This window comes from Chlorocebus sabaeus, chromosome 6 (assembly GCF_047675955.1).
Source record: "Chlorocebus sabaeus isolate Y175 chromosome 6, mChlSab1.0.hap1, whole genome shotgun sequence".
Lineage (NCBI taxonomy): Eukaryota > Metazoa > Chordata > Mammalia > Primates > Cercopithecidae > Chlorocebus > Chlorocebus sabaeus.
In genome coordinates this window covers 15,293,120-15,319,360 of record NC_132909.1, presented here as the reverse complement: position 1 = coordinate 15,319,360, position 26,241 = coordinate 15,293,120, and the positions used below count along the sequence as shown (strand labels likewise).

Sequence of the window (26,241 nt, the reverse complement as noted above, 5' to 3'; positions counted from 1 at the left end):
CTTTTCTGCACTGCTTTTTCGCCATCTTTGTTGTTTTATCTACCTTTGGTCCTTGATGATGGTGACATACAGATGGGGTTTTGGTGTGGATGTCTTTTCTCTTTGTTAGTTTTCCTTCTAACAGTGAGGACCCTCAGCTGCAGGTCTGTTGGAGTTCCCTTGAGGTCCACTCCAGACCCTTTTTGCCTGGGTATCAGCAGCGGAAGCTGTAGAAGAGTGAATATTGCTGAACAGCGAGTCTGATCATTCTTCTGGAAGCTTCCTCTGGAAGCTTCATCTCAGAGGTGTACCTGGCCGTGTGAGGTGTGGGGTGTCAGTCTGCCCCTAGTGGGGATGTCTCCCAGTTAGGCTACTCAGGAGTCAGGGACCCACTTGAGCAGGCAGTCTGTCCGTTCTCAGATCCCAAACTCCATGCTGGGAGAACCACTACTCTCTTCAAAGCTGTCAGACAGGGACATTTACATTGGCAGAGGTTTCTGCTGCCTTTTGTTTGACTATGTCCTGTCCCCAGAGGTGGAGTCTACAGAGGCATGCAGGCCTCCCTGAGCTGCGGTGGGCTCCACCCAGTTTAAGCTTCCTGGCAACTTTGTTTACCTACTTAAACCTCAGCAATGGCAGGTGCCCCTCCCCTAGCCTTGCTGCCGCCTTGCAGTTAGATCTCAGACTGCTGTACTAGCAATGAGGGAGCCTCCATGGGCATGGGACCCTCCCAGCCAGGTGCGGGATATGATTTCCTGATGTGCCCTTTCCTAAGACCCTTGGTAAAGCACATTACTAGGGTGGGAGTGACCTGATTTTCCAAGTGTTGTGTGTCACAGTTTCCCTTGGCTAGGAAAGGGAATTCCCTTCCCCCTTGTGATGCCTCACCCTGCTTCTGCTCTCATTCGTTGGGCTGCATCCACTGTCCTGCACCCACTGTCCAAGACGCCCCAGTGAGATGAACCTGGTACCTCTGTTGGAAATGCAGAAATCACTCGACTTCTGTGTTGCTGGTGCTGGGAGCTGGAGGCTGGTGCTGTTCCTTTTCGGCCATCTTGGCGCCACCCCCCCTTTTATTTTTTTTAAATGGAGTCTCACTCTGTGGCCCAGGCTGGATTGCAGTGGCATGAACTCGGCTCACTGCAGCCTCCATTTTCCGGATTCAAGTGATTCTCCCACCTCAGCATCCCAAGTTGCTGGGATTATATTGTGGGATCTGGCCAGCAGCCCACAGTGTAACAGGACTCTTTCTTTGTTCCCAGGTGGATTAGCAGGTCAAGAAATAAAAGACACACCCATGTGAAAGTGGGTCCAGGCGGGGCATTGCCTTCTGGTCCTGTGATGCCACCAATGCACTGGATAAACCAGCATTTATTATTAAGCTTAGTGAGGGCGGGGTTAGGTTAGTGAGGGATTTAGGGTCGTTTGATTATGAGGTAAGATGGTCACATGGGGTTGAAATAATTCTTTAACATAACATCGATATGCAGAAGTACAGTATACAGAGATAAGAATTTACATCATAGTGTGTGCATCAGTAATTTCTAACAGAGCCTTAAAACACAGTCAATCCATATCCTATGATTAGCAAGATATTAATCAGCAGTAACAGTTGCAGGAAAAGCTGGTTCCAAACAATCAATAGAAACAGGACATGAAGCTAGACAACCAGTTAAACCAAAAAATTCTCAGAAGGGAGTATGCCTAAACCCTGAAGAGACCTAGAAGAGCTGTGGCAAGATAAGGGTATTTATAACCCTATCTTATCCATATGAACATATGCCCCTCATGTGTCAATTTATAGGCTCTCCACAAGGGTTGCATCCCATTCCCAGAGCTATGAACATCTACTTTTCTGAGATAGGAATCTTGGTGATGTGAAACCTCCCTGACTACACGTCCATTTATAGGCTCTCTGCAGGTGGATGTACATCACGCGCTGTTGGCTCGTTCTGGCAGCCCATCCTGGCATTGTCTTTACACAATCCTGCATGCAACTTTGAATTTACAACAATCAGGAGCGTTTCATCTTTTGTTCCATAGCAATGGTTTCAGGGGGGTCTCCCTAGAGTACCACAGGTGCGCACCACCACACCCGGATAATTTTTGTATTTTTAGTAGAGACAGGGTTTCACCATATTGACGAGGCAGGCCTCAAATTCTGGAACTTGTGATCCACCTGCCGTGGCCTCTGAAAGTACTGGGATTACAGACGTGAGCCACTGCACCCGGCACATAAACCACACATTTCTTTGGGTTTTCGAATTCCAGCCCAAGAGAAACAATTTGATATTTGAGGGATGGCTGCACACAAATATTTGCACACAAATAAAAATGTTTGTAGATTGCACCACACGAGGGAGACTACCAGTATGACTATCAGGACAAAAATATCAAGAGTTTGGAATATGCACCTTAGGCAAGATGCAAGCCAACTACAATAGAATAGATCAAAGAAGAAGCCAGAAAAGTCTAGTCATTTTAACCAGGCAGCACATTTGTTGATTTTTACAACAGAGTCTCTATAATGCCCGATGTATTTATCCATGTGCAACAAGAAGTGTCAGAAACTGCACAGTCTCCCCCCTGCTTAGCTGGTAGAGAGCAATTCTATTTTCTAGCATTGCATGCCTATGTTAAATTAAAACAGGGAGTGAGAAGGATAGGCAAGTATAGAAGTAGAAGCCTAAAAAAAAAACTCCATATATTTGAGGAAAAAGTTGTGTTAAAGATGCAGCTAAGGTCAACCTTTGGGTGGACTAAAGGATCTCCTGTTATGTAAAAATGTGTGGGCCAGGTGCTGTGGCTCATGCCTGTAATCCCAGCACTTTGGGAATCCAAGGCGTGCGGATCAGCTGAGGTCGGGAGTTCAAGACCAGCCTGACCAATATGTAGAAACCCGGTCTCTACTAAAAATACAAAATTAGCCTGGTGTCGTGGTGCATGCCTATAATCCCATCTACTAGGGAGGCTGAAGCAGGAGATTCACTTGAACCCAGGTGGCAGAGGTTGTGGTCAGCCAAAATTTTGCCATGGCACCACCTTGGGCAACAAGAGAGAAACTCCATCTTAAAAAAATAATAATGTGGTTGACATGATATATCTGACACTGTTAACTTACTCTCAGAAGCTACTCCTTGTGAAATCCTAAGTACAGCATTATTCTGGGAAGCAAAGGAGACAGGCATAAGCAAGGACAAATTAAGAGAGGTAAGAGTCTCATCATGATTGACAGTCTTGTTCTGACATCTTGAGAAAAGCTGTCCACAGTGTGCAGTCATCAACTTGTTGTCGTGCTTTGCAGTATAAGTATCTAAGTGATGGTGTTGAATAATTGGTGAGCTCTGAGTGGCCCACACCTCAGACACGAGGGTTTTCCCATGAAACTTACATTGAGTTGTCCACCTCTAGCTTATATGGCTTCAGGAACAGAGCTGTTCTTGGTCTTAGTGATTTCATTAGAGAAAATTTAATTGGAAGAACTAAAAGAATTCAGGGTCCAGTCCAGTCTACCAGTAGATTATAAAAGCTCAAAGATAATGAACAGTGGTTCAGTCTGGTAATAGGTGTACTACAGTTTTTCTTTTCAACATATTCTTTCTCTAAATAGGAGTCTGCATTTTTACCAAAGATAATTCCAGTAGGATGAATTGTTTGCAAAATTGACTCTCACCAAACTTGCCTAGATTTTTTACCTAAGTTCAACAAGAGTAGCAAGGGACCATAGAAGATCTTTTTAAACTTTGCGTTCTTAGAAGTTTTATAAGACTCTCAGATTAAGCTTCCAAAAACCTCTTGAGACTAGGAGGCCAAATCAAGGCCAACTTCAGACATTCCCTGCATTCCCTATGGGTTTATTCTATGTATATTCTCAAATAGAACATCCCAGTCAAAGCCTTAGTAACACAACCAATGTTTTCAAATGTGTCCTGTTATAAAGAGAGTAGATTCTTACTGAACTTGTGCAAATAACTTTATTACCATAAGCATATGAATACTCACAAATAGTTTCCCAATTCTGAAGCACTCAGATTGGGAACAAAAGCAAATGTTTTGACTTTTGTTTACAGAAGTATACTTTATCAAATTGCTGTAAAGTATAAAGAGCTTAAAAGAGAAAGTTCATAAATCTGGAGAATAAAATATTCAAAGAATCAGCACATTTTCAAATAAAAAATTATGAGAATATTATCCTTTTGATTATTAAGTCCAATATAACTGAGTTTTTTTCCTCTTTGTCTTGAATTTCATGAAGGTATCAGCCTGTTCATTAACATTTTGAAAGTTCTCAGAGAGTCCAGTGGTATGATCTTGAAGTTATCAGAAACTTGTATTCAAGAGTCGTTGTCAGAGTCTTTTCCATATATCTCCTCAAAGAAAAAGCAATTTTGGACTGTAGCTGACTGTAAATACTTCGAGGAAGAATCAAAGCAACTGTCTGGGAATGACAAAGATTTAAAATGACCATGGTTAAAAATCTAATGAGATTTTTATTAGTTTTATTATGGTAAAGACACAGCTCACATAGAAATCTAGTTACTTCTGTGGCATATGACACTATGACTGATAACATATTCTATTTCTAGAAATTTCATACGGTTTTTAGAAATCTTTTTTTTTTTTTAATTTTTTTAAATTTTTTTTTCCTTGAGATGGATTCTCACTCTGTCGCCCAGGCTGGAGTGCAGTGGCAGGATCTCCGCTCACTGAAAACTCCACCTCCGGGTTCACGCCATTCTCCTGCCTCAGACTCCAGAGTAGTTGGGACCACAGGTGCCTGCCACCACACCTGGCGAATTTTGTTTTTGTGTTTTTAGTAGAGACGGGGTTTCACCGTGTTAGCCAGGATGGTCTCGATCTCCTGACCTCGTGATCTGCCAGCCTTGCCTCCCAAAGTGCTGGGATTACAGGCATAAGCCACTGCGCCCAGCCTAGAATACTCATATTATTAACATTCCCATAAATGTTATTTAGAGAAGGTTTAGCAACACTTATCACTTATTTGAAAATGCTTTATATATATTTTAACATATAAAATAAGGTGGCTTTTACATTCAGCTTCTGTTTCCCAGCTGGATTACTGAATTCTTGGTGTAGCCCATTAATAATTAGGGCCAAAAAAGTATAGTCTTATATATGTTCAAAAACGTCCTTAGGTAATTCCAGTACTTCTACTTGAAAATCATTGACTTAGTTGTAAGTTCTACCTATTATAACAAGAGTTCTCCATCCTCATTACATGTTAGTAGTGTCAGGGAAGACTTAAAAATTATCAATGCCTGGGTCCCTCTCCAGACCTTTAAACTTGAACTCATGGGTGGGGCTTGAGCATCCACTTTTAAAAATGTTTTCCAGTGATTCCAACGTGTAGCTATATTTCCCATCAGATTTCCCTGATTTCTTGTGGCCTTCACTTTTTTTCTGTTTTGGTATCATGATGAATTTCAGATCTCATTTCCTGTCTTAAGCATTTCCTGTCCCCTGAGGTAGGGAATTTGCCTTCTTCATTTCTTTATCTTTTTTGAACAAGTGAATTAGTCATCAGGAAAAGGTCTCCACCACACATACATTGTGTTCTGAGTCTCAGGTTCACAGGCTAATCCTAAAGTCTTTTTCCTCCATGAGGTCAGAGGTTGTTTGTGATGAAAGGAGTGGTTAAGTCTGTAGTGCAGATGGTGGAGGGGAGTTGACCCTGTTTTTAGACATAGCATTGGAACTAAGAATTTTATGTATATATGGGTGAAGGGGCAGAGATGTGTAGGAAGACAGTTCTAATTAGGATAGAGGAATTATACTAGGAAGTAGAGGTAAAGGAAGTGAGAAGGATTAGTAAATAGAAGAAATGTGAACTTACCAAATAGGCTAGTGTAGACCCCTGGAGATTCTTGATTAAGTGGATTAACTAGATTTTAGAAAGGTAATGAGGCAGTCATATGCAAGGAAGGTTTCAAAGTCTGGAGACAAGAAGTCAAGCAACACTTTGAGAAGTGGTTGGTCTTTATGGGAATGGAGAGAATTACACTATTGAGAGATGTGAAAAATAATGAAGAGGGTTTCACAATGTGAAATTGTGTTTCTCATTTGAATCTGAGAAATAAACAAGACAATTATGTCTAAAAGACATTGGGGTAGAGGGAGCATGAAGGCCAGGGAGAAAGGGAACTGCAGGAATTAGTGTTGAGAAGCAGGAGTTTAGTGGAAGAAGGAGGAGATCCAGTCCCAGATACAGGCCAATAAGTCTTTTCCCTCTCCCAAGCATGGCAGTCAGCCTGCAGGAAACAGGACAAGAGAAAAGGCCATCATACCTGCCAGACTTCCTGAAATACAGAAATGACATCACGGCTGCTATGTCGGATTAATGCAAGGATAGACGTCCTCTTCCTGAAGCAGCTGTCATGGAAAGAAAAGAAAAGAAAAGAAGGAATGGAGATGATGTTACTTTACAGGGGGGAACCTCAGGAAACAGCATGTAACATGAGGTAGTCTATAATTGTTTCTTCAAGGAATGCATTATTTCTGTTGGAAAGTTGATGGGAGATGATTATATTCCTGCAGTTTTTTTTCCTCTCTCACCATGTTTCTAGGTTTTTTATCAGTCCTCTGTCAATTCTCTACTGCACTCAGATATTTCAGAAAGCTTTCGGATGTGTGAAAGGCTGATCGCTATTTTCTATGTCAGTAGAACTATCCACCTTTCCACCTTTTCATGATTGCATCTTTATCTCAGTGTCTCTGTGGTGGCAGCCATGAATCAGACCCTGCCAGGTCTCCATGGCAGGGACCTGATTGACAGAAGGCCCAGGTCAGCGCATTTCAAATTCACCACCTCCTTTGCACAGAAAGCTTCCTTCCCACAGGCTTGCAGCAAGGGCGTGTAAGCAAGCCTAGTTCTCTGAGGCTCTCTTTAACTCTAATGGGTGACTGGTTGGAGGACTCCCCATCAGCCTTGCAAAAACTCTCTTAGAACTGCATTGATACCTAAAATTTCTTTCCCTTTCTTTTTCACAGGAGTGAGCTTTGCATAGTGGTCTGTGGGTTCTCCCACACTACCTTCATGCCTGCCCCACATTCCCTCACAGGTGTCTTCCTGATAATTTATCTTATTTGTCTAGTCCTGTTCTGGATGCATCTCAGTTGGTTAAAAAAAAAAAAGAAAAAAGAAAAAACATACCAGGATTGATTCTTTACACTTAGGTTTTTTCCTTTCTCTCCCACAAGTAGTCAGTAACCATGTCCTAGTGTTTTTGTGGTACCTCTTTTTCTATATATATATGGAAATAGGTACTGTTGAGGGGCACATCTTATGTGTCAGGCCCTGTGCTAAATACTATACCTGTATCTCATTTAATTCACACAATAACCCTGTCAGTTACAATTTATTTCCATATTGCCGATGAAAGGACAGAAGCTTAGAGTAGTGTAAAAACTTTCCTGGTGTCATATGGCTACTAATAGGAGGATCTGAGATTTCATTCTGGGACTATTTGACCTCAAGGCTAATGATCACAGTAGTAATATAGAAGCTGACTGGTTCGTCTGTGTGTGGCATCTTGTTTCATTGACTGCATGAAACCTTTAAAAGAATCGTATGAAGCAAGCTCTCTCATGCTTCAGGATATGAAAGAAGAACAAACTAAACCCAAGCACAGTGAATGAAGTAAAAAATATGGCTTAGAGTGGATAAAAATAAAATGGAGAATGGAAAAAGAATACAGTAAATTCATGAAACCAAAGTTGATTCTTCAAAATAAAATCAACAAAATTGACGACCATTAACTAGACTAAGAAAAAAAGAGAGAAGATTAAAATTACTAAAATCAGAAATGAAATGGAGTCCAAGCATGGTGGGTCATGTTTTAATCCTAGCACTTTGGAAGGTCACAATGGGAGGATTTCTTGAGGCTAGGTGTCTGGACCAGCATAGGTAACCTCGGGAGACCCTGTCTCTACAAAAAAAATTTTAAACCAGTTAGTTGGGCATGGTGGCATGCATCTGTAGTCCTACTATCTTGGGGGGCTGAAGAAGGAGAATTTCTTCAGCCCAGGAGGTTGAGGCTACAGTGAGGCACATTCACACTACTGCATTTCAGCCTGGGCTGGCCTACAGAGTGAGCGGCTCTCTCTTTCTCTAAAATAAAAGTAAAAAAGAAAAAACAGAAAATGAAATGATTACTACCAATTCTAATAAAATAATGATTATGAAATTACTGTAAATACTTGTATGCTAATAAATCGTATAACCTAGATGGAATAGACAAATTCCTAGAAAAACACAAAAATATGAATAGAACTATAACCAGTAATAAGATTGAATCAATAAAAGCATTTGATGAAATTCAATATTTTTTCATAATAAAAACATTCTAACTAAGAATGTAAGGAAACCACCTCAACATAAAGGCAATATGTGAAAAACCCAATGCTAACATCACACTCAACGGAGAAAGACTGAAAGCTTTCTCTGTATGAGAAGGAACAAGACAAGGTTGCTGCTTTGGACACTTCTATTCAATGTAGTATTGAAAGGTCTAGTCAGAAAAATTAGGCAAGAATTTTTAAAAAGACATTCAAATTGGAAGAAAGGAGTAGAATTATTTCTGCTCACAGATAACTTGAACTTATATGTAGAAAATCCTAAAGATGGACAAACCTATTAGAATTGATAAATGAATTCAGTAATGTTCCACAATACAAAATCAACATTCAAACATCAGTCGTATTTCAATACACTAACCATGGACAATCCGAAGGGAAATTAAGAAAAAAATTTTAATTTGTATTAATATCAAAAAGAATAAAATACTTAGGAATAAGTTTAACCAAAGAGGTGAAATGATTATACCTGAAATCCATAAAATATTGCTTAATGATGACATCAATAAAATGAAAGACATTTTGTTTTCATGAAATAGAAGACTCACTGTTGTCAGGAGGACAATGAAACCCAAAGTGAGCTGCAGATTCAATATAATTCCTCTCAGAATCTCAGTGACATTTTTGCAGTAAAAGAAAAATCCATCCTAAAATTTATATTGAAACTCATGACCCTAAATAGACAAACAACTTTGAACAGGAAGAATGAAGCTGGAGGACTCACACTTCCTGATCTCAGCATTTACTACAAAGCCCCCATAACCAATAGAGTGTGGTACTGGCATAAAAGAGGACATAGAAATTAATGAAATGGAACAGAGACTCCAGAAAGAAATACTTGCATATATGGCCAAATGATTTTCATCAAGTGTGCCAAGATCGTTCAATGCGGAAAGGACAGTGTTTTCACCAAATGATATTGCAAAAGCTGGATATCCAAGGGCAAGAAGGAGTGGAACCTTTAGCTAGCATCATATACAAAAATTAACCCACAATAGATCAGATATCTAAATGTAAGAGCAAAATCTATACAACTCTTAGAAGAAAACAGGATAAAAACTTCATGATATTGGATTTCACAATGATTTCTTGGCTGTAACAACAAAAGCATAGGCAACAAATAAAATGGATAAATTGGACCTCATAAAAATCAAAACCTTTTATATATCAAAGAACATTATCAAGAAAGTAAAAAGGCAACCCATGAAATGAGAAAAATATTTGCAAATTATAAGTGTGATAAGAAATTAATTTCCAGAATACACAAAAAACTACGAGTGAACAACAGCAAACATCCAGAAACCCAATTAAAAAATGAACAAAGGATTAAAATAGAGTTTTCTCCAAGGAAGATATACAAATATCCAATAAGCCCAAGCAAAGCTCCTCAGCATCACGAATACTTAGAGATATGCAAATCAAAACCACAATGTGACACCACCTCACACACTTTAGGATGGCTTTGATAAACAACAATGACAGCAACACAAAACAACAAGTGTTTTCAAATAAAAGGAAAAATCGGAGCTCTAGTGCATTGCTGATGGGAATGGGAAATGTTATAGCCACTGTAAAAAGTGGTGTGGCTCTTTCTCAAAAATTTAAACAATAAATTACCATTTAATCCAGCAATTCCACTTCTGGACATACTCCCCACAGAATTGAAAGAAATGTGAACAAATATTTGCACATTGATGTTCAGAGAAGCATTACACACAATAGCCAAAAATGGAAACAATGGAAAAGTCCATTGAAAGATAAGTGGGTAGGGAAATGAGGTATATCTATACATCAAAATATTATTCAACCTTAATAAGGAATAAAATTCCAATACATCGTGCAAAGTGGATGAACCTTGAAGACATTATGCTAACTGAAATAAGCCAGACATGAAAGGATAATTATTCTATAATTCCATTTATAAAAGATAAAATAGCCAGCTACATAGAGACAGAAAGTAGAATGGTGGGTTCTAAGGGTTAGGGGGAGAAGGACTGAGAGTTACTGTTTATAGGGTACAGAGGTTTAATATGGTGAAAGGAAAAAGTTCTGGAAATGGATAGTGTGATGGTTACACAACACTAAATTGCACATTTAGAAATAGTTAATGATAAGACTTATATTGGATATATGTAAAGTGTCCTGGTAGTCTTACCCTTACAAATACACACTTTTTGGCATAGCCCCTTTCCTGCCATGCAGAGCCCCAGAGGTGAATCTCCCTATTTCTTCAAGTGTGCATCACTCACTGTCCTCTGTGCTGTGTCCCACATGCAGTGCCCACAGCCTCATAGAGCCTGTGACTTCAGAGCCAGGACACAGCTCAAGAGTCTGCCCTGAGGCTTCCTCTCTTAATTTCCCTGCAGCCTAGGCTTCACTTCAACTGACAGCTCGATTTAGCCGAATCCAGGACAGGCCACCAGGGCTCTTTCTCCACACATGCTGGTCCCACACCAGGTGGAGTCAGGCAGGGCCAGTCACCGGAGAAGACCGGAGCAGATTAGGGAGCGGTCTGAGCTGCTCCTCTCATCCAAGGGGCTTCCTCCTCTCATTTGGGGGGAAAATGTGAGCTTGTTTCAAAGCCTAGGATGCTCCTTGTAGCTCATGCAGTAGAGAAAAAAAATAAAGATGTGGCAGAAAGTGATGTGTTGGTGACAGCGAGAAGCAACTTGACCTTGAGGACTCTCCTTCTTGTCCCTCTGTGAAGCCTCTTCCACCACATAGGGCTCAGGGCTGACAAAGCCCCCTCCCTACCTTTCTCAGGCTGGACGCAAAGTCAGCCATGAAAACAAGGGGAGAGTCCGTAGAGACAAATTGGGAGGGTTCAGAAGGAGAATTTAGGATTTGCTTCTGCCAATGGGCCACAGGCTGGGAATTAAAATGTTTTCCTGGGTCTCCTCTGAAAGCCAGATAGACTCCACCTAAAACCCTGTTGCCAGTGATGCAGGGATCCACTTACCAGAGACTTGGATCGTCTTGAATGTGGAACTTACGCTGCCAGTGGCTAAGTTACGAGCGGAGCAACCATAGATTCCGCTATGCTTTGTAGTAATTTCGCGGATAGAGAGCTCTTGTCCTGATTGCAGAAACTTCCCATTAATCGTCCAAGAATACTCTGCCGGTGGGTTAGAGTCCGCGAAGCAGTACAAGTAGAGTTTTTCTCCTGAACGGTAATAGGGGGATGAAGACAAAATGCTGGGGATGTGTGGACCATCTGGAGTAAAGAGAATAAAGTCACAGGTGAAGGCCCAGCCAAACCACTCCTGTGTTCACTGAGCCAAAGCCTGAGGTATTCTCCTGTTTCTCCCATCACAGGCTGTAGACTCCAAGTCTCCCATGACAAGAGCATCTCCTCCCCTTATATTTTTGTTTAAGGCTGTGCATACCCAGAATTTTCCAGGGCAGGGAGTCATGGCCAGCCCTGGTGTCCAGAAATAAAAGTGTCTGTACTTGGACCTGAGAGAGTCTGAGAGGCCTGGCCTGTGTTCATTTGGATTTCAGCGGGTGGCCTGGTTCACACAAAAACCAAAGATACAAAGGACATCCAGTGTGACTGGGTCACTGGGGGTGCTACCAACTTGGTCCCATATTTCACATTCATAGGGGCCTGTGTCATTTCTGTGACATTGCCTAGAATGAGGATCCTCTTATCACCGGGTTGCTTTAACCTGGGACTGTGTGGATAACAGAGAGAAGATTGTCCTGTGTGGCACCTTTGATTCCTCCACAGGCATCCTTCAATCAGAGTTAACATCTCCCACCTCTCAGCCCACCCGAGTCCTTGAAAGTCAATAGCTGGTGTGTGTATCACAAGACAGATGCATGATGATCTAAGGGCTCAAAGACTGTGAGGCCACCTGCTCTGTCTTAGGGAAGCACAGACTTTCTCAAGAGTGAATTGAGCAGCAGTGTTGGGTCATGGACAGATACATCAGTGGGAGTCACAGTCCCTGATACACCTCCCAGTCCCTCTTTAATCAGCTGACTGGCTGGCTCACCTTGGGTTCCTTACCTGGAGTGTGCAACTGCTGGGCCCTTTCCAAATTCCATCCTACTTTGCCCCCCTAGATGTGATTTCTCTACGGCTTCCATTTCCAAGGACATTCTAGAGATGAGTAATAATGGGACTTCCCATTGTCCTGAAACCCTGAAGATACTGAGCAGCCTGGCCTGGGACTGGATGTTTCAGCAGAAAGAAGACAGGGGAGACCAGAGTCAAGCCTGGAGGTCAGTTCAGTCATTAGGCCGTGGAGGCGCAAGGTGGGGCAGTTTTCTGCAGGTGTTTCATGATGACTTACTTGAGCCAGTGACCTCCAAAGACAGAGCAGAGTGCAAGGAATGATCTAGAAAGAGTGAAGGGGACAGGCAAGAGCTGGTGGCTTGGGAGCAGAACCATGTTCCCTGTTCTGGGTTCTTTAAGTTTCCTCTCCTTCTGCAGAGGGCAGGTGAGGACTAAATGGATCTTTCCAGAAATACATGTGGATGTTTGCAAATGCAGAACGGACTGGTGGAAAGGGTGGGAATGAACTGCTGGAAATCTGGTCCTCGTGGACCATACGTGTTTGATGGATATGAGACAAATTTGGGGAGAAATTTTGCAAACATTTTCTTTCATTGGACCCTCTACTCTCCGATTCCATGGGTTTGACTACTCTAGGGACATCATGTAAGTGGATTCCAGAGTGAATCTGAGAAGAGACTGATGGTTGCCAAGAGCTGGGAGTGGGGAGAATCAGAAGTTGTTCACGGGTGTGCAGTTTCAGTTATGCAAGACGGGGAGGTTCTAGAGATCTGTTGTACAGCTCGATGCCTATAGTTCACACAGATTGAGTGTTTCTTATGCATAAGACTTAGGACAAAAAGTGTTTTGGATTTCTGACATTTTTTGATTTGAAATATTTGTCACATACTTTCTGGTTTAGCATCCCAAATCTCAAAGATTCAAAATCTAAAATGCTCCAGTGAGTATTTCTTTTCAGCATCACATTAGTCAGCAAAAGTGGGAGGTGATAGGCTAAATACATTCTTGCCCCTTTTTTTTCTCACCACGTTTCTAGCTTGGTGATTAGTTTTTGGTCAATTCCACACTGGCCATGCTGCACTTGTATGTTTTCGAAGGCTTTGGGATGTGAGAAATAATGATTGCTATTTTCTATGTCATGAACACTTTCCACCTTTCCATGTTTGCATCTTTTTCTCAGTGTCTCTGTTGTGGCAGTCATCAGTAAGAGCCTGTCAGGTCAGATTTAGGACAGATTTTTGTAATTCTGCAAAAAAAAATGTTTCTGGGATTCTGGTAGGGGTTGTGTTGAATCTGCAGCTCACTTTGGGTAGTATTGTCATCCTAACAATATTGATTTTTCCAGTCCATGAAAATGAAATGTCCTCCCACATATTGATGTCATCTTTAATTTCATTCAGTAAAGATTTGTAGTTTTCAGGGTATAACCCTTAGACCTTTTTGGTTAAACTTACTCCAAAATATTTTATTCCTTTTTGATGTTAATGACAATGGAAATTCTTTTCTGAATTTCCCTTCACATTGTTCATTGTTACTGTATAGTCTAAAGAATGATCTAGAAAGAGTGAAGGGGACAGGCAAAAGCTGGTGGTTTTCGAGCAGAAACATATTCCCTGTCCTGGGTTTTTTATTTTCCCTCTCCCTTAGCAGAGGGCAGGTGGCTCTTCCCTGATAGCCAGATAGACTTCACTGGAAAACATATTGCCAGTGCTCCAGGGATCCACTTACCAGGGACTATGATCCTCTTGATTATGAGATTTGTTCCACCAGTGACTGAGTTATGCATGAAACAGACATAGACCCCTCTATATGTTTTAGTGATTTGGAGAGTAAAAAACACTTGTGCTGATTGCTGGAACTTCCTATCAATCAGCCAAGAATGCTCTGCCAGTGAGTGAGAGTCTGTGAGGCAGGAGAGCTTGGGGACTTCCCCTGGATGGTAATAGGTATATGAAGAAGAAATGGTGGGGGCATCCAGGATATCTGGAGCAAAGAAAATAAAGTCACAGCTGATGTTGTCAGAGGGAAGGGAAAATCCTTGTCTGTGGAAGGGCCACAGTGACCCTGTGAGCTAAGTCACAACACTGAAGTCCCAGCCAAATCCCTGCTGTGTTCACTGATCTGGAGCCTGAGACATTCACCTACTTCTCCCATCATAAACTGTGGACCCTGAGTCTCCCATGACAGGAGCAGCCTCTTCTCTCCCATTGTTGATCAAGCCTAAGCCTACTCTTAGGACTTATGGCCAGCTTTGATATCCGGGGATAAGGGTCTCTGTACTTGCACCTGAGAGGGACTGGGAGGCGTGGCCTCTGGCCATGGGCATTTGGGATGGCAGCCTGGCTCACAGAGGAACAGAAGATACTCACAGAGGAGATTCAAGATGACTGGGTCACTGCGGCTGGAACTCCTTGGGTTCTTCATTTCACATTCATAGGGTCCTGCAGTATCCTTTGTGACACCAAATAGACTGAGGGTCCTGTTGTTTTCGGACAGCCGCAACCTGGGACTGATAGGGAGTCTCTGACCATTTATCCACCACAGGTAGCTTACATCCTGAGTGTCAGGATCACAGGATAAGACCACAGTCTCCGTGCCCTCCCTGGGGTTTAAGTTGCTGCTGGAGATGTAGGGCTTGGGAGTCTCCACTGTGCAGATAACAGAGAGAAGATTGTCCTATGTGGTACCTTTGATTCCTCCAAAGACATTTTTCAATCAGAGATGGCATTTCCCACTTCAGCCCACCCAAGTCCTTAAAACCCCATGGCAGGTATGTGTGTTACAAGACAGATGCATGGCAATCTGAGGGCTCAGAGATTGTGAGGCTGCCCTCTGTATGTGGGAGAAGCACAGACTTTCTCAAGTGTGAATTGAGCAGCATCTTTGCATCATGGAAAAACATGGGTTCAGCAGTCAGAGCCCCTGGTGCCTCTCTGAGTCCCTCCCTCTCCAACTGCCTGCCTGGCCCACCTTGTGATCCTCACCTGGAGCATGCAGTGCTAGAATCTTCTTAGTTTCAGTCTTACTTTGCTCCCAAGGTATGTTTTCTCTGCAGCTTCCCTTTCCAAGGGCATCCTAGAGACGGATGATGGAACTTCCCATTGTCCTTAGGCCCTTTGGGTAGTGGGAAAACTGGACTGGGACTGGGTACTTCAGCGGAAATAACACAGGGGAGACCAGAGTCAAACCTGGAGGTCAATTCAGTCATCAGGGAGTGGAGCAACAAGGTGGGGCAGTTTTCCCAGCTGTCTCATAGTGACTGACTTGAGCCAGTGACCTCTAAAGATAGAGCAGAGTCCAAGGAATGACCTACAAAGAGTGAAGGGGACAGGCAAGAGCTGATAGCTTTGGACCGAGACCATGTTTTTCTGTGGATGATGTCCTGTGTCCACGATGTTCCCTTCCCCCTGTAGAGGGCAGGTGAGGACCATGTGGATCTTTCTAGAAATACATGTGGATGTTTGCAAATGCACAACTGACTAGTGGAAAGCACGAGCATGAACCGATGATGGAAGCCTGGCCCTCATGGACCATATGTGTTTGGTGGCTCTTAGACCAATATTTGGGAAGAAGTCTTGCAGATACTTTCTCTCAGTAGACATTCTACTCTCTGATTCTGTGAGTTTGACTACTCTATGTACCTCATCTCAGTGGATTCCAGTGAATCAGAGAGTAGAATAGTAGTTTCCAGGAGCTGGGGTGAGGGGAATAGGGCATTGTTCCATGGGTGTGCGCTTTCAGTTATGCAGGATGAGGAGGTTCCAGAGATCTCCTGTAGATCTTCATACCTATAGTTCATACAGATAAAGTGTTCCTTATGCAGAAAACTTAAAACCAGGTGTTTTGGAGTTCCAACATTTTTTATTTTGGAATATTTGCAGTAGATGTACTGGGTTAGCATCCCACATCTGAAAAATTTTAAATCCAAAATGCTCCTGTGAGCACTTCTTTTTAGCACCATATCAGTGGTCAGAAGTGTTGGATTTTGGTGCATTTCAGATTTTGGATTTCTGGATTTGGGATGCTCAATTTGTAATATTGTAATTTTCCCATAAAAAGTTGTCAGGATTTTAGACCTTATGTTACGATGTGACTCTAGTAACAAAACAAAACAAAACAAAATTTGAAGGAAACATTAAAATGTTGTCATCAGTGGAAATTTTTACTGATGGTCCAAACATCTAAGATCAATTGCCGGTAGTAGTATTTCTCTTGATACCCAATTAAGGTTTAGGTGTGGGGTGAATTCCAGCAGGATCACATTATGCTCAAAGAAAGATGCCAAAGGTGAGTAGAAGAGACCCGTTGAAAGGACAGAACTTGTCAGTGTGTCAATTACAAAAAGGGAGGAATGATGCTGAATTAAAAGAAGTGATGTGTGTTATGTTAGTAAATATAGAAAGAACTCCCTGTTTCTAATTTCTGTGCAGAGTTAGGAAAAATGGGGAGGAGCCCAGAACAGGTATGTGAAGTGCTGTTTTCATTTTCTCTCAACCTCAGGAAATACAACTAGAGTTTAAGTTTGTGTGAATTAAGAAGAGTCTAAGTGAGATGCCATTGGGTCATGTGTCCCCCACACGAAGAATCCCAACTTATGAAAATGGCATCATCATGAAGAAACAATGGAATGTGGCCCAGGCAGGAAAACCATCAGATAGCACCCCCTGGCCACCTCCAACAGGTCCCCGAACCCAGCAGTATTCCCATTATGTGAATGGTACAGCCTTGGTAGTTGTCCCATAACTGCAAAATTTAAAAATTGCTATTGTCAATACAAAATGATAAATATGAAGTTGAATATATTGCTCCATTTTTTCTCCCTACTCTTTTTGAACATTCCTGTTTCATTTTTGGAAGTTTCTATTGACACATCCTCAAGCTAGGGATTCTTTCCTCAGCTGTGTGCATTCTACCAGTAAGCATCAAAAGCATTCTTCATTTCTCTAACAGCATTTTTTCTTTCTGAGATGGAGTATCGCTCTATTGCCCAGGCTGGAGTGCAGTGGCATGATCTTGGCTCACGGCAAGCTCTGCTTCCCGGGTTCATGCCATTCTCCTGCCACAGCCTCGCGTGTAGCTGGGACTACAGGCACCCGCCAGCACGCCCAGCTCATTTGTTTGTATTTTTAGTAGAGATGGGGTTTCACCGTGTTCGTCAGGAAGGTCTCGATCTCCTGACCACGTGATCCGCACGCCTTGGCCTCCCAAAGTGTTGGGATTACAGACGTGAGCCTCTATGCCTGGCCATCTCTGAGGTATTTTAACTAGTTGTGGACTTTTGAGTTTGTTCAACTGTTTACTTACTGTTAGAACCGAGTGACAAATTTCAAGCTTGTTATATGCCTGACAGGAAACCAGAAGTCTCTAGGAAGTGACTGGAGAATGTGAGCTCCATAGTAGGTTGAGGATGGAGTCAAGAGGGAAATGGGTGAAATCAGCCCATGGACTTTGGAGACTACAAGCCTGTCCAGCCTCTGACACCCTGGTGAGTCAGTGCAAAGATTACAACAGTGACAGTAAACTAGCATGGGTGACTCCATCTGGCATCTAGTCTAAGGCTGGCTGTCCTCACTCATTCCTGGACATAGGCCAGGCTAACCATGGGAGGAATTTACTTTATAGTTTAACTTTGAAGAAACAATGATAATAGTTCCTCGATAACACTAATACCCTTATTTTGCTCAGGGATTGCCTTTGCAAAACTGGTGAAAGACCGTGAGAGTAAGATTATAGGAGAGCAGTGAATTCTGCTAAAATGTAGGCACAGTTTCTATAATCCCTTACTGCTCAAATATCATTCGCCCAGAGTTTACAAAATTCGTAATCAATTGCTTTCATAGATAACATCATTATTGTAGAACCTGAGATTGGTCTTCTGAGGAGTTTCTCATTCTTTGCATTCTGGCAAGCCGCTGATCTCATCCATACCCATGACTAATGGCTTAGCCAGTCACGTGGTCCCCACTTAGAGTCAGATTCAAGTACAAACAGATCATTTCCCTCTGCCCCCGTGATTCCATCCCCAAACAATCAGCAGTACCGATTTTTTAGTCCTGTGCCTCTGAAACTATGCTTGAATATCTCTGTCTAATGTTGACAGCTGGTACCATTCCTTCTGAAACTATTCCAATCAATAGAAAGAGGGAATCCTCCCTGACTCATTTTATGAGGCCAGCATCATCCTGACACCAAAGCCTGGCAGAGACACAACAAAAAAAGAGAATTTTAGACCAATATCCCTGATGAACATCGATGCAAAAATCCTCAATAAAATACTGACAAACTGAATCTAGCAGCACATCCAAAAGCGTATCCACCATGATCAAGTGGGCTTCATCCCTTGGATGCAAGGCTGGTTCAACCTACACAAATCAATAAACGTAATCCAGGATATAAACAGAATCAAAGACAAAAATCACATGACTATCTCGATAGATGAAGATAAGGCCTTGGACAAAATTCAAAAGTTCTTCATGCTGAAAATTTTCAATAAATTCTATATTGATTGAACGTATCTCAAAATAATAAGAGCTATTTGTAACAAACCCACAACCAATATCATACTGAATGGGCAAAAACTGGAAGCATTCCCTTTGAAAACTGGCACAAGACAGGGATGCCCTCTCTCACCACTCCTATTCAACATAGTGTTGGAAGTTCTGGCTACGGCAATCAGGCAAGAGAAAGAAATCAAGGGTATTCAGTTAGGAAAGGAAGAAGTCAAATTGTCCCTGTTTGTAGATGACATGATTGTATATTTAGAAAACCCCATTGTCTCAGCCCAAAACCTCCTTAAGCTGATAAGTAACTTCAGCAAAGTCTCTGGACACAAAATTAATGTGCAAAAATCACAAGCATTCTTATACACCAGTAACAGACAAACAGAGAGCCAAATCATGAATGAACTTCTATTCACAATTGCTTCAAAGAGAATAAAATACCTAGGAATCCAACTTGCAAGGGGTGTAAAGGACCTCTTCAAGGAGAACTACAAACCACTGCTCAGTGAAATAAAAGAGGACACAAACAAATGGAAGAACATACCATGCTCATGGATAGGAAGAATCAACATCGTGAAAATGGCCATACTGCCCAAGGTCATTTATAGATTCAATGCCATCCCCATCAAGCTACCAATGACTTTCTTCACAGAATTGGAAAAAACTACTTTAAAGTTCATATGGAACCAAAAAAGAGCCTGCACTGCCAAGACAATCCTAAGTCAAAAGAACAAAGCTGGAGGCATCACGCTACCTGACTTCAAACTACACTACATGGCTACAGTAACCAAAACATCATGATACTGGTACCAAAACAGAGATATAGAGATTGGAACAGAACAGATCCCTCAGAAATACTACCACAGATCTACAGCCATCTGAACTTTGACAAACCTGACACAAACAAGAAATGGGGAAAGGATTCCCTATTTAATAAATGGTGCTGGGAAAATTGGCTAGCCATAAGAAGAAAGCTGAAACTAAATTCTTTCCTTACTCCTTATACAAAAATTAATTCAAGATGGATTAGAGACTTAAATGTTAGACCTAATACCATAATAACCCTAGAAGAAAACCTAGGTAATACCATTCAGGACATAGGCATGGGATAAGGCTTCATGTCTAAAACACCAAAAGCAAAGGCAACAAAAGCCAAAATTGACAAATGGGATCTAATTACACTAAAGAGCTTCTGCACAGCAAGAGAAACTATCATCAGAGTTAACAGGTAACCTACAGAATGGGCAACAATTTTTGCAATCTACGCATCTGACAAAGAATTAATATCCAGAACCTACAAAGAACTCAAACAAATTTACAAGAAAAAGACAAACAACCCTATCAAAAAGTGGGCAAAGGATATGAACAGACATTTCTCAAAAGAAGACATTCATACAGCCAACAGACACATGAGAAAATGCTCGTCATCACTGGCCATCAGAGAAATGCAAATCAAAACCACAATGAGATACCATCTCTCACCAGTTAGAATGGCAATCATTAAAAAGTCAGGAAACCACAGGTGCTGGAGAGGATGTGGAGAAATAGGAACATTTTTACACTGTTGGTGGGATTGTAAACTAGTTCAACCGTTGTGGAAAACAGTATGGCGATTCCTCAAGGGTCTAGAACTAGAAATACCATATGACTCAGCCATCCCATTACTGGGTATATACCCAAAGGATTATAAATCATGCTGCTCTAAAGACACATGCACACGTATGCTTATTGCACAAGTATTCACAATAGCAAAGACTTGGAATCAACCCAAATGTCTATCAGTGAGAGACTGCATTAAGAAAATTTGGCGTATATACACCATGGAATACTATGTAGCCATAAAAAAGGATGAGTTCGTGTGCTTTATAGGGACATGGATGCAGCTGGAAACCATCATTCTCAGCGAACTATCGCAAGAACAGAAAACCAAACACCGTGTGTTCTTACTCATAGTGGGAATTGAACAATAAGATCACTTGGACACGGGAAGGGGAACATCACACATGGGGGCCTATTATAGGGAGGGGTTGGGGGTGGGGTTGCAATGACAGTTATACCTGATGTAAATGACAAGTTGATGGGTGCTGACGAGTTGATGGGTGCAGCACACTAACATGGCAAATATATACATATGTAACAAACCTGCACGTTGTGCACATGTACCCTAGAACTTAAAGTATATTTTTAAAAAAATTTTTTTAATTAAAAAAAGAAAAAATCTCTAACCCCTGATCCACTAGGGAGGCTGATTTGAGTATTAATATACCTCCGTCCTCCTATTTGGCAGACTTGGAGTCATTAAAATCTTTCTTTACTGCAAATCACCATCTGGATAAATTGGTTTTGTTTGTGCAGGAGGCCAGAAGAACATGTCTGGGAATTATAAGAATGGATGGAGGAGCTGCCTATCCCTGTCCCACGGTCTTGTGCACAGATCAGCCTCACAACAGGAAAGAGCCCTGGATGGGGATACAGTGGAAGTTTATTCTCTTAGTGACTTGTGGACATTGGCTCGAGATGAAGCCTGGCAGGAGTGGAAACTCCAGGTCATTTCTATGCCTTTCCTATTACCTGGGAGGTGGACCTTTCCACAGTGTTAACAGGAAGGAAATAGAAGGCAGCCTAGATAGAGGGAGTGTCTGGGGAAGGCCTAGGGTTGGAGGAAGAAGCTGTGCGGGGCAGGGCTTGCCAGTTAGAATGAAGTGGGAGGAAGATGAGGGACACAGAGAAGCAGAGAGAGGCAGAGATAGCATGGCAGTGAACAGTGGGGGCTACAGTGACTTCAGAGACCCCAGGGACTAGGTGTCCCCATTTCCACAGTCCAGAACCAGGGAGCCCTGAAAATCCTCCAGTGGCCAAAGGGTTTCGACTTACATGAGGTGGAGTGTCTTTAGGGGCAAGAGGTAGTGGGGGGATGAAAGATGGGTGTCAGCCTCTGAAGGACAAGGGAAAGGTGTGACCTAGACCTCCTAGGATTCTGCATCTGAGATCCAGTCTCTAAAGAGGTTATGGATCATTCATCTCTTCATTCAATTCCTTCATTTGTTATGTGAGAGCTCCTGAGTGTGTGTCTCTCACTGGGCCTGTGCTGGTGCAGGGTGTGAGTGGGGAAAGAAAACAAGGTCCTGTCCTTTATCCGGTATGCCAGTGACATGGACACTTTGGGAAGCAGGATTTCAGGTTCAGTGATAGGGGTTAAGATCTGAGGGGGAGGCCTGGACATTTTTTGCACTGACTCTGACAGTTGAGGCAAGTGATTCAGTTCTGGAGTACAGAGTAATCAGCTGACCATTTGCTCTCGCTCCTCTGAGGTTTGGATGCCAAAGATGAGAGGATTTGAGCCAATAAATGACTACGGGACCCTTGGATCCCAGTAATTCCTCACTTCTGGTGGAGGAGAGGATGGACCTGTAGCTGCAGACAGACCTCATGTGACCCTGATCTGCCTTTTGTGTTTGCCTGATTCTAGCTCAGTGACTGTGCGTTCCTGTGCCTCAGTTTTCTCTCAGTCAAATAAGCTAAATGGCAAATGGACTGTGGCTTTTCATGCTATCTGTGAATAAATTGTAAATTTTTCACAGTCACCTGACCTAATGCTTGGCACAGTGGAGGTGTTCACACAAACAGCATTTATTATTATTCACTCCCATGAGAGAGCACCTTTAGGTCAGATCCCTGTGGACAAGCTGCTGCCAGGTACATTTTCTCTCTTCTGCTTCTGCTTCTGGGGACATTAGAGTTTCTATGGAGTGTCCTAAGCCTCACAAGGCAGTTGACTGATGGCCTACGAAGCTTGTCTTTCTGTCCTCTCCGCTCTGAGTCTCAGGTGAAGAAAGCTCTGTGTTTGCCCAGATGAGGCTCTGAGGGCTGAGCCCTGGTAGTGAGCAGCTCCAGGAGACACAGTCCTCAGACACCTGGTGAATCCTTGGTCCCAGTAAGCCCTGCCAAAACCCAGCCCTGGCACAGGCTCCTCAGCTTTATCTGGAGTAAGGATTTAGGGACAGGGGTCTGGGGTTGAGGTTTCTAGGGCTGAGCTTTTCTGAGAGTATCTCAGGGGGCCTCTTAGGCAAAGCCCTACTCAGTTCTCCAGGGTCTTTCTCAGGGTCAAGTTTATGAAGAGGACATGAAGTGCTTGGCTGAGACTGACCTCCTCCTGCTGAGCACCGCCCCCCCGCCATGAGACTGTCCTTCCTGTGCAGCAAGTGTCTGCAGGGTCTGGAGGCAGGAAAGGAATTCTGATCTGTTGAGGTTTGTCTCCTCTGTGTGTGTCCTGCACTAAATGCCGAAACCCCAACATGGGACATAATGCAGAGAGGGACACAGGCACAGTCCAGGCCTGACCATCCTGTGTGTGCAAAGTAGAAGTGACCCACCCCCCCAACACCCAGGGATCATGTGGAATCACTCACGGTATAAGGTGTAATGTCCAGTTATTCTTTTAATCTTATCACCTCGCTTTATAATATGTATGGTGTAGGATCCTGTGTCCTTCCGGGTGACATTCTGAATCAGCAGGGATGCATTGGAATATACAGTTTCTCGTCCACTGTATGCAGGCCCAAATACAATCATTTCAGTGTCTATTACATATGATGTGATGTAATGGTGGATGTCCATTATTTGCCCTTTGTACCAGCTGTAGCCAATAAGATTCTGGGGCAAATTGTGGACAAGTAGCAGAACATCCTTCCCCTCAGAAAGTTTGGTTGGCTGTGCTTCAATCGTGACTTGGGCAGTGGTGGGCGGGTTCCAGAAGATTAAAAGTGATGCTAGGAGGTGGAGAGAGCATCAGTCAATATTGAGACCTATGTATTGGGGTAAAAAGATGGGGCCTTGGGTCCTGAGAAGATCTCTTCAATCATCAGCCTTGTAGACACACACACACAAACACACACACCCCTTTTTGTGTGTATGTGTGTGTGTGTGTTTTTGTCCTACTGTCCTACTGGGTCAAGGTCAGCAGCACGACCCCTATTCATTCAACACTTCTGACCTCCGCATTTTTCTCTTTGAAATCCTCTTCCCCAGGGGTCTGCATGGCTCCCTCCACACTGCCCTCAGGTTCTGCTCACATCAGGGCATCCTCAGACTTCTTTCATGACACCTCCTTCAGAGACCCTGGATCTTCCATTTCTGACCTTTCCCTGCTCTGCTCCCTCCGGAGCTCTTGTCAACACCTGACCTCACATTCCAGATCTCTTTGCATGTCTGTCTTCCTGCCCATGAGAGCGTGAGCTCCGTGAGGACAGAGACATTTGTGATCTTGGTTGCACCCCAGTGCCTGCGACAGGCTGCAGACTCCTGCAGATGTGAGGGTTCCCAGGGACCTCCAAGCCAGAGATACTTTTTTTCTTTCCCCAATTGTTGTGGTTTTTTGTTGAGGACAGTGTTTCATGTCCTGCTTATATTTTCATCTGAAGTGTCATCTGATAATAGTTATTATTATCATTTTTCAAAATATGGTGGCCAGTGATGCTAAACAAGGAGAACAGAACACTTGAGATTTTCCTACCTATTACCAATTCCAGTTCAAAGTGATTTTCCTGTTGTGACCCTGTCCCTCTCTGGTATATTTTCCCCAATCCAGGCTCCAACAGAGCCTTCTTTCCTTTATTTATTTGTTTTCTTTTCTTTTTGAGATGGAGTCTCATACTGTCTCCCAGGCTGGCATGCAGTGGTGCCATCTTGGCTCACTGCAACCTCTGCCTCCCAGATTCATACAATTCTCCTGCCTCAGCCTCCTGAGTAGCTAGGATTACAGGAGGACACCACCACACCTGGTTAAATTTTTCTGTTTTTAGTAGAGACGGGGCTTCACTGTGTTGATCAGACTGGTCTTGAACTCTTGACCTCATGATCCATCCACCTCAGCCTCCCAAAGTGCTGGCTTATTTTATTTTTTAGAACCCCATCCCCTCCAGGAGACCCCATCCAATCATTCTGCTTCCTCCTCCTGTCCTCTCCCAGGAAGTTCTCTCCTCACCTGTGAGTAGAAGTTCCTTCCAGGTGATATGCAGTGTGTAGGGAGGCACTGAGAGGGGCCCCATGGCCTCTTCTGCCTGTGTGTTCTCCTCTGTGGAGATGAGCCTGGGATCCAAAATGTTTCCAAGCACAGCTGTCAGCTGTGCTGTCCTTCCTCCTTCTGTGCTGAGCCTCTTCCCCGGGGCAGGAGCACTTCTCAGGCTTATGGGCGGGGTCTGAGCCCAGGACACTTCTCTATCCCCTCCCCTCTCAGTACTGCCTCTTTGTCCCTCCTTCTCTTTTTCCTTTTGTCTGTGTGTCAAGTCCCTGGGAATTGTGGAGGCCTCTACATTTCTCATCAGTGATTTTTGTCACCAAACCTCGGTACACACTGTGCAAAACAACAAACATACACAAAAAAGAGACGCGCACAGACACACAGAGTCACACACATACCCTGTAGGTTGGGCAAGCACAGTTCTGGGCCTCAGCCTCCTACTGCCCCAGTGGCTCTGAGTCGGGGTGTACATTCACACCCCTTGCCCTCTTTCATCCCCATCTGGCTCTCCCCTTCAGTGCAGGAGGCTAGAGCTGCATCAGGTCCCTGTTATAGGGACACCACATTGTGCTGTGGGTGAGCTATATGTTGCCTGGTGACAGGGACCCTTCCTTTCTCTAATTGTGTCTAGCTTGGCTGCAACTTCCAAGGATGGGCATTCAGGACCTGGGTGTCCCAGAGGAAACTGTCCTTCCTGGAGGTGTGCAGGGTGAATCTCTCATGCCTCCTGGGAGGAGAGGCATGTGCTGGTTGCTCAGTGGGGGCTGTGATTCCCATAGTCAAAGGGACAGTTCTCAGTCACTCTATTGCTCCCTTGGGACTGGTGGATGGGTTTCTCATTTCTTCCTGACCATCTTTGGTGTCCTCTCTTCCCTGGCCGTCTGATTATCCTGTGGTCACCACACCTTCCCCGTGGTGGTGCAGGAGGAAGTGGGAAGTTACCCAGGAACCCCGTGGAACATGGCTCCCTGAGATACAGGAAGGGGAGCCTGGGACAGAGTAGGAGTTCAGAGCTGGAGAGATTCATCCCGACTTACTCCGTGGTCATGATGGGCTCAGCCCTCCATGTGCTGACATACCCAGGGGTCTGTCCTGAGGATTTTCACCTGGCCAAGATGTTTTCTGTAGAGGAGGAACAGGCAGTCACCAGAGAGCCTGTCTGGAGGGACGTTCCTCAAACCTGAGAAGGCGGGTGGGGGTGAGTTGTGTTCTGGGAGCAAAGAGCAATAATACCCCCTTCTCCTGGCAGGAACACAGGAGAGGTCTGTCTTCCCAAGGGACAGCCAGGGGCAGGCGGCTACATACTATGTGGTGCCTGTGTGATCATCATACGGGCTCTGAGCCCCACG

The 26,241-nt window shown here is 43.4% G+C and overlaps 1 protein-coding gene across 1 annotated transcript; it reads right to left on the bottom strand.

Annotated features, from left to right (window-relative positions):
- Positions 1–10,706: 10,706 nt before the first annotated feature.
- Positions 10,707–25,250, bottom strand: LOC140711965 (pregnancy-specific beta-1-glycoprotein 2-like). The gene is made up of 5 exons (XM_073017260.1): positions 24,857–25,250; positions 23,283–23,642; positions 14,743–15,021; positions 11,317–11,566; positions 10,707–10,820 (listed from the first exon to the last, which is right to left on the bottom strand). The coding sequence occupies exons 1-5, from the start codon at positions 25,191–25,193 to the stop codon at positions 10,727–10,729; spliced, it is 1,320 nt and encodes a 439-aa protein (XP_072873361.1). The 5' UTR covers positions 25,194–25,250; the 3' UTR covers positions 10,707–10,726.
- Positions 25,251–26,241: the final 991 nt, after the last annotated feature.